The sequence below is a fragment of the Mus caroli genome, unplaced genomic scaffold (assembly GCF_978045245.1).
Source record: "Mus caroli unplaced genomic scaffold, Mus_caroli_1 scaffold_18, whole genome shotgun sequence".
NCBI lineage: Eukaryota > Metazoa > Chordata > Mammalia > Rodentia > Muridae > Mus > Mus caroli.
The window spans coordinates 64,860,654-64,869,608 of NW_028227273.1; the positions used below are offsets into that span (position 1 = coordinate 64,860,654).

General features: G+C 42.7%; 1 protein-coding gene across 1 annotated transcript; it reads right to left on the reverse strand.

Annotated features, from left to right (window-relative positions):
* Nucleotides 1-869: 869 nt before the first annotated feature.
* Srsf3 (serine and arginine rich splicing factor 3) lies at nt 870-8,354 on the reverse strand. The gene is made up of 6 exons (XM_021186461.3): nt 8,220-8,354; nt 5,016-5,223; nt 4,520-4,654; nt 2,326-2,364; nt 1,824-1,910; nt 870-1,738 (listed from the first exon to the last, which is right to left on the reverse strand). The coding sequence occupies exons 2-6, from the start codon at nt 5,219-5,221 to the stop codon at nt 1,711-1,713; spliced, it is 495 nt and encodes a 164-aa protein (XP_021042120.1). The 5' UTR covers nt 5,222-5,223; nt 8,220-8,354; the 3' UTR covers nt 870-1,710.
* Between the last annotated feature and the right edge of the window lie 601 nt (nt 8,355-8,955).

The following is an 8,955-nucleotide window of genomic DNA, read 5'->3' on the forward strand; positions in this document are numbered from 1 at the left end:
GGTTTTTTCGAGACAGGGTTTCTCTGTGTAGCCTTGGCTGTCCTGGAACTCACTTTGTAGACCAGGCTGGCCTCGAACTCAGAAATCCGCCTGCCTCTGCCTCCCGAGTGCTGGGATTAAAGGCGTGCGCCACCACGCCCGACTGGCTAATTTTTAAAGTACCTTCAAAGGCTCATGTTGGAACCTTCTGGACACGACTCTCTCCTTTTTTACTGAAATTTATTGTTTAAAGATAACAATGGGGGGGGGATTTATAAGCTTACAGATTTAACTTAGTGCAATGGCTCTTACATAGACCAAGTCAGTACAGTAGAATCCAAAAAACTATCTCAAAAGAACACATTTACGGAAACTTAAGCCACAAGACTGTTGCATTATGATTTAATCTAATTGCACACAAATACCTGAAACCACAACTCCTCCAGATTCTAAGAGAAAGGATATGCATGCCTCCATTTCAACTGTGCATCATTACAATTAACCATATTGTGGATTTTACATCATGATGGATCAATTTGGAATCCCATGCAACACCTCAAGTTATAAAATAAAATTAATTTTAAAACTTTTTTGAATGTTTTCATGCTGAAGATCAAAGCCACTTTTTATGGGCAACTTAAAGAATTACAATATACCTACCATACTGGAGCTTACTTTAAAATGTTAGTCACTAACTGCCATGATCCTGAACTGGCTTCAACACCTAAAAAAATGGCTGCTAACTCTCATTAAGTGACAAGCAAAGGGGGAAAAAAAATTCCTTCACTAATGTAGTGCTTCTCAGTTGTGTTTCTTACAAAGAATGAACTGGGTAACGAACTACTTTCCCAGGGATAAGAACAATGGCAACAGTGGTTTGCTCGACGGACTACTACACAATTATGCTAGTACTTTATTAATTCAAAAGCACTTTACAAGAAAATATAAGTATGGCTTCCAATAGGAATGTTTTACCTGGACTTGATACCAAGCTCTCAGATTTGAGTGTGCAAGGAAAAACAGGCTTTCAAGTTAAACAACAATTTGTAACCAAAACTTTAATCCCAAAGATTCTCACAAACATATTACAAATGACAGCATGGAAAAAAAATCTTGCACAGTAACTGAAAAGTTCAACTCTACAATGTACCCTTAAACTGAAAGGACACTGGTATCTGAGTTTTACATTTCCGAATAAAGATGTTACAATCGCTCTGCATCCCCATATAGAAAGCAGGAAGGAACGGCTTTGCAAGCCTTCAGAGTGTGGTTCCTACCCTTTATCTGTTGGCTTGTGTTCACAGCAGCTCTTAAACACCGCTTTATCACTCCACCCACAGTGCCACAGTGTCTCAGCTACTAGAGGACTACAGCTTCTTTCAATTTCCGCCAGTTGCTTTATATCATTAGTACATCACACTTAAAACTGGGCAGGATCTAGGTTTATTTCAGTCTATGAAAAACTAAAATTCAAAGAAAATTAAATCTTGCTTAAGGGAACATTGTAAAGTAACAATTCTTGATATCACATGCCTCATATGATCTATCTGAAACCATAGAGAATTACATTGTTTTGTGTGTCACTGTTCCAAGAGACAAAACAAATTTGAACAGCTAAACCATCTTAAAAATGCACCAAGCTTATGAAGTCTCAAACAAAACTTTAATTTCCTGTACATACTCCTGTCAGATGAAGTTATTTCCTGTACACCACTTTTGCAAACTGGTCTTCTATTTCCTTTCATTTGACCTAGATCGGCTAAAAAACAAAAAAATTATCTTAGTACATAGCACAAAAAAAGATTATATATATCTTCAATAGTTTAATCATTCATCTTACTTACCTACGAGACCTAGAGAAGGATCGAGACGGCTTGTGATTTCTCTCACGAGACAGAGACCTTTCTCTTCTCCTATCTCTAGAAAGTGACCTAAAACAAACAGAAAGCACATTCCTTTATTAGAAAAATCACCTTGAGGGTAGAGATGGCTCAGTGGTTAAGAGCACTGACAGCTCTTCCAAAGGTCCTGAGTTCAATTCCCAGCAACCACATGGTGGCTCACAAACATCTGTAGTGAGATCAGATGCCATCTTCTGGTGTGTCTGAAGACAGCTACAGTGTAGTCATATAAATAAATCTTTAAATTAAAAAAAAAAAGCTCACCTTGATTAAAGAAAGGCTAGCTCACTTTAACTTAATGCTGACTGTGTGACTGACTATGTATGCTACCCATGTCACTATGATTATTAGCCAGAGTTATCTAAATCTCATTAACAAGTACGGGAAACAACTTAAAAGCTGTCAGAAGTTGCCATCTCTAAGAACAGGGCACCAAAACATTTACCTGCTCCGGCTTCGGGAAAAGCTTCTCCTTCTTGGGGATCTAGAAGCAGAAACAGTAAAATTAGGCTAATTGTCAATTATTGTATGTGGCGTGAGGCATTTCCCAACTTTTCAATTTCACTGTTGGGCCCAGTGAATGTGCCGGAGAACTGGCACTCATCGTCCAAAAATAAAAAAAGAAAAGAAAAAAAAAGGCACAGAAGGATTAAGGAACAAAAAGCTCAAGTGAAAAGCAGGTATTCCAACCATGGATTCATTTTAACAAAGAATGCTTCACAGCAGATCTGTCCAATGCAAAACTTCATGTCAAACTAACTCCACTACCCCAAACACCACACCAAAATGTAGTCCCACAAGTAGTTCCAAAAACAGTACCATAAACCAGTATTTGGAACCCATGCAAACCTTTAAGTCTCTAACAAGACTTAAGTACCAGGTGGATAGTGTAATTTTTGTGAAAACGCGGTAGGTGTAAACATTGATGCCATTTAGTGCTACATTAGAACTGCATTTGTGATGTCACATTTAAGAGTGTGTTTAGGCTTATCAAAATTACCGTAGCTTGGCCCACACTTCACCCCCAATTTTTTTTTTAAATTTGAAAACTGTTAGTAAAACCATTTAAAGGTGATAGGATTCAACAAAATTTTGCTAGGAAGAAAAGCTAAAATCTGTTTGTTAGAGATATTAAAATTTTAGTTTGGCATCTCACACATGCACATAAGTTCACTTGAAGGTCTAGTCACATTATGAGTTCCCTATCACCCTTAAAAGTTGTTTCAAGCAATATATTGTACGTTACCATTCAATTATGCACAGCCAGCCTTTGATCCAGAAAAAAAGAATTACTTTAAGCCGCTTACTCCTTATTTTTAACCAGCAGTAAACTGTATAAGCAGGAAAAACTTACTAGTTTTGGGTTTCAACAAGCTAGAAATGGTGAGGTGAGGCTGCCGGACTGACGGCCAGGAAGAATTTGCTGAAAAGGTTTTGCCAGATGTTGCGTTGGATTTAGTTGGTTGGCGAAGGGGGTGTTGTGGATTTTTCCTGCTTTTTTGTTAGCCGAAGGCTGCTGCTGTAGTTGTTGTGAAGACATTTGGTAAATAAACAGCTGAGCTGATTGGCCAGGAATGTGTGGGCGGTCGAGGTGGCTGCTGCCGATTTGGTTAAGGTTGGAGAGAAGGCTGAGAGAAAACAGCATGCTCGGGAACCAAAGGGCGGTGCAACCTGACGACTGGCCAGCCTGGGTCATGTGAAACGACACCAGCCAAGCTGAATGGGGCGCGCTGGTCACATGACGCTGAAAGGGCTAGTTGACTGGCTAATGCAGATTCAGAGGGTGGTGAGAAGAGACATGATGGTGACTCTGTAACGGGGTTCATTTTTATTAATAGATGGACCAAAAAGCACAAAAAAAAATGAAAAACAAGCCATCAGTACAACCATCTATTAGCTAACAAATACTCTTTATTATGATGGGCAACAGTGTGTTGTTTTTCAAAATAGCAAAAGGGGCAAGATTTTGGACTCCTATCTCCTAGGACTTCACTCACCTGTAAGAGGTAAATTCAGTCCTATAGAAACTATTTTAGAGGCTTGATTTGAGGAGATGAGGAGTTTGTATCCAGGCAATACTGCCTGGTCCAAGAATGATGCCATTTCAATCATAAAAAAACTGAATTCTCTCCTATTTGGGATTCAAGAACGGATGACTGGGAATACTTTTAAGCCCCCTTTATTGGTCAGTGATTTAAGTTTGTTTCAGAAAGACTTCTACTTTACCAGTTGTAACATTAAAACAGCTGCCTGTTTTGATAAATATTACAATTGTGCTAGTAGAAAACACATTTGTGAAGAGCTAGTTGAATGTAATGTTGATCATTATGGAGTCAAGAAATGGAAAAAGGCCTAAATTGAAGTAAAAGGGAAGACTTGGAAAGATGCAACTAGAAGATGAACTAGAAGACAGATCCAAGATAGAAGTTACTAACTACCAACATGAATAATACACCTACAGACAAAAGCCAACACTCAGCACAACTCGCATACCCCAAACTACACCCAGCAAATGTTTTGTAGAGACCTCCGATGTCCACAGTAAGTTAACCCACCAACAACCTTAGGAAGAAATACCTGCTCCTACTAGCTACTCCATTACACCAATGCCTTTCTCTAAAAGGTGCTCTCTCAAGTACCTGCGCCGAGGTGGAGGACTCCTCCTGCGGTAATCATCTCGAGGACGACGACCCCAAGAGGGAGGCGGCCCACGATTCCGACTTCTCTTTTCACCGTTCGACAGTTCCACTCTTACACGGCAGCCACACAGTGTTCTAAAGAGAAGGGACACTGATCACAAAATTGTCAATGGCATTAAGCTTGTACTGATCTCTACAACAATGAGTTAAGCTGGCACATTTGGGTCACTGATGAAATAGACCCCAGCAAACTTTCACTATTTTAACTTGGAGGGACAAATGGCCTATCCTACAGCTTCAGAGCTGTCAGACTCTTTTCACTTAAGGTACTGTGGCCTATCAAGATTATTCTTGCCTTTAACTTGCTATTTAAGCTGGGCACCTTGAACTTGTCTCTAACTCCATGTGCTGGGACTTCAGGTCCACTGTAGATTAAACACCAAAAAGCCCATGTCCTAAAAAATTTAAGCCAGGTTAACTATCTATCCGTCATTACCTTCCATCTAGTTCCCGGACAGCATCAGCAGCATCTCGGGGATCCTCAAATTCGACGAAAGCAAAGCCAGGAGGGTTTCGAGCAACCCACACACTTCTGAGTGGTCCATAATAGCCAAAAGCCCGTTCCAATTCAGTCTTGTTTCCATTATTTCCAAGATTACCTACATAAACCTTACAATCCAAGGGACAGGAATCACGATGCATTTCTGTAATAAAAAAAAAAAACACCAAACACAACATTAATTTATTCAATCTACAGTTAAGGAAAAGTTAAAAAAAAAAAAGGCTTGGGTCGGGTGTGGTGGCACATGCCTTTAATCCCAGCACTTGGGAGGCAGAGGCAGGCAGATTTCTGATTTCGAGGCCAGCCTGGTCTACAGAGTGAGTTCCAGAACAGCCAGGACTACACAGAGAAACCCTGTCTCAAAAAAACAAAAACCAGGCTTGGAAATATAATGGTTTATCTAGAATGCACTAATGTTATTGATTCTAGCCTAGCACATTTAATCTCTATTAAAAAAACAAAACAAGCCGGGCGTGGTGGCGCACGCCTTTAATCCCAGCACTTGGGAGACAGAGGCAGGCGGATTTCTGAGTTCGAGGCCAGCCTGGTCTACAAAGTGAGTGCCAGGACAGCCAGGGCTACACAGAGAAACCCTGTCTCGAAAAAAAACCAAAAAAAAAAAAAACCAAAAACAAAACAAAACAACTAAAAAAGGCTGGAAGAAAAACTAAGACTACTCTTAATGTTTTCTGTCCCTCACCCTATCCTTTTCACTCATAATCAATCCTCAGGAAACCAACAAATTTTTAAAGAGCCAACAGGCATGCAAACTGATTTTGAGGTTGGCCTACATAAAAATCTCAGGCCAGGCTATGTGTAATAACATGTCTTTAATACTCTCACTCATGCAGTTCTGAGTTTGTGGGTCTGGTCTACGGAAGGTGTGCCAGGCCAGCCAGGGTTACAAAGAAACCTGTCTCAAAACAAGGCAGGTGGATCTGAGTCAGATCTCAGCCAACACTCATTTTCTATGCCAGCAAGGGCTAAGGGCTACATAGCCAGACCTTTAAAAAACAAAAACAAAAACTGCCCTGGAACTGTGTAAAACACAGAAGGATCAATTATCACTTTTTTCTTTTAAAGACAGGGTCTCAAGTACTCGTCTGAAGGTCCTGAGTTCAACAATTCCCAGCAACCACATGGTGGCTCACAACCATCTGTAACAAGATCTGACTCTCCTGGGGTGTCTAAAGACAGCAACAGTGTACTTACAAAGAATAAATAATCTTTAAAAAAAAAAATCACAAGTTTGAGGCCAGGCAGGGCTACAGTTAAGTCCCGTCACAATCAAATACTTCCAAGATACACTGCCACAAAAATTTCCTTTATTGCCTTAACACTAATACCACTTTTTTCTAAATACTTACTTCCCTAATAAGCAGTTAAAATTCTCCAAGCAGCCAAACCATGTGCTATTGTTCTAAGAAAAGTGTCTCACTGTAGATAGGCCAGGCTAGCCTGGCTCTCAAGGACTAAGTCAACTGTGCATAACCACACCTGGCTCCATGTGTTTTCCAAGCATATATTCAAGTCTCAATGTGGTTCAGTGGTGGGGAGCTTGTCTAGCAAGCAACTGAAACTTAATCCCCAGAACTACAGACACAATGAAAAACATGTCAAAGCCTCACTACAGCACTACTCTCAATAGTGAAAGCTGTGCCAATCTAAATGACTACCAGGAGATGGAGATCCAGAATGTGCCACAGGATTCAGGAATATACTGTCAACTACTAAGTTTAAGTCTTAAAAATATTCTAAAACCAGAAAAGGCCATTACAATTCCCTACATGTGAAATGCTTTTAAAATGGAAAATCCAGACACTTAAAAGAAATCCCAAGGAGGGGCAGGGAATTCTGAGAAGGTCGGGACTACAGAAAAAGAAATGCAGAAGTTGAAGCATAACTTACCCTGTCTCAAAAACTAAGTGCATCAGGACGGTGGTGTGTGCACACACACACACCTTTGATCCCAGCACTCTGGAGAAGGAGGGAAATGATCTGAGTTGGAGACCAGATCTAAAAAAGTTGAGTAAACCAAGACAGCCTGATTTACAGCAAGAACTGTCTCAGGAACAAACAAAAATAATTATATTGGAACCACACAAAGGTTCCACAACAAAACTATCATAGCTAGGAAGGCAAACATGCCTGTGGCTCAATAGGCCAGAGGAATGACAGTTATGAAGTTCGACTGGTAAAGTGACCCCATCTTTTACTAAAAAGTGCATAAAAGTAAATCTTGAGGTCTGCTAGGCATGTAGTGCCCTGCACCATGCACCCTAAAATCCTGCATAAAAGAATCTTTACTAAAAGGACACATACAAGAACATACAACCTTGAGGACATACACTCTCAGTAAGTCTTCAACTTCACACTTCCGAAATGAAAACCCTACTTAATAAACCATTTTAAGTGTCTTCCCTACTATACACCATAATGTTCAAACCGACTATTATCAAACTAAAAAATTTAATCCTATTTTGCCGTGACCCCACCCTGTGCCCAAGACTCAGTTGAGCGACCAAGCCATTCCGCAAAAATTAAAAAAAAAAAAAGACAAATGAAACTCATCCATCCCCAGTTTTCACTCCTGTTAAAAGCAAACAGGTCAAAGAAAAACCCAACTCAACGTGAACTAAGATTTACATTAAGACACGCAGCCTCATTACAAAAGATTTTTAAAGCAAACACTAAGTCGGCATAAAGAAATAGATGAGACTGTAGGGGCTCAGTAAGTACGGAAAGATCTATTGTAAAATAATATACAAAATCCTCAAGACACTATACCAAGAAAACCAGGAGCAAGGAAGAAAAAAGCGCCATCAAACTAAAGGCCGCGACGTGGAGAATTCGTTTAGAGATGTCCCCCCCACCCCGGCCACACCCCAGCCCGGAGCAATTCCTCGCTGAGCCTTCCTCCAAATGACAAAAGATTAAGTTCGGGATTTACAGGCTTGGGAGCATCTTCGGCATTGCCGGGGGCCCCAGCCGCCGCCCGGGACCGAACGTCACAAAATGGCGGCGGCGCCCCTTTGTCTCAATCTGGCGCCGCCATTGCGCCCGGCCCCACCTCGAGTCTGCGGAACTCCACCTCCCTCCCTCCCTCCACCTCCCTCCCTCCGTTCGCCGGTTCCTTACCGAGATCCTGGGTTCAAAAGGCCCAAGCTCAAATCCTAACGCTCCGACAGGCCCACCCGCTTCCCCGCTTCCCTCTGGCTCTGCTTCTACAGACACTCTCGGTCCCGCGGCGTCACGAAATGGCGGACCACCACCGTCCCCTCGCCCTATTTATAGCACCCTGCTCTGCCACATGACCTACCCAGATCATCCAATCAGAGGCGGCGCAGGCTGTGACGTAAGCGCTACAAACGCTGCGAGAAACCGCGGTTACTGGGAGCGCGCGCCGGCCGTTCCGTCAGGTGGGTGGGGTACGCGCGGTGGCGCGAGCTCGTCGCCGCGTGCCGGCTGGTCCCAGAGATGCGGCGCTCGGCCGGGCCATCCCCAGGAGCCGCGCAGACGCCCCCTCTCCTCCACTTCCGCCTAGGCTGCAGCTGGATAAAACTGTCCGGACTCTGCCGCCATTACTCCCGGGCGATGGCAGCTGCAGCCGCGGGCTCCGGTCAGAGTGAAACGTGGACGCTTGCTTCCTCGTTGTGGGGCATCCATCGCAGACTAAGGAGCCTTAGAGTCGCTCTCAAGGTCACCGAGCTTGGGCGACTTAACTGGTGCCCCACGGTGCCCGGTCTGCGCCCCGATGCAGTGTAGAGCCTGCAAAGTTTGCTCAACTCTCGTTTTCCCGCCTCTCGCCCAAACCGCGCGCGCGGCAAATGCGACTTGATGAGGCCGTATGAAAAAACAGAAAAACAAGACAAAC

What these genes read in the sequence shown, in the direction of transcription:
- Srsf3 (XM_021186461.3), bottom strand. Translation starts at nt 5,221, where the DNA reads ATGCATCGTGATTCCTGTCCCTTGGATTGTAAGGTTTATGTAGGTAAT. An exon ending in GTCCGGGAACTAGATGGAAG is followed by an intron (nt 4,655 to 5,015) that starts GTAATGACGGAT and finishes CCTTCTCTTTAG; the next exon opens with AACACTGTGTGGCTGCCGTG. An exon ending in TTTTCCCGAAGCCGGAGCAG is followed by an intron (nt 1,911 to 2,325) that starts GTAAATGTTTTG and finishes TGTTTGTTTTAG; the next exon opens with GTCACTTTCTAGAGATAGGA.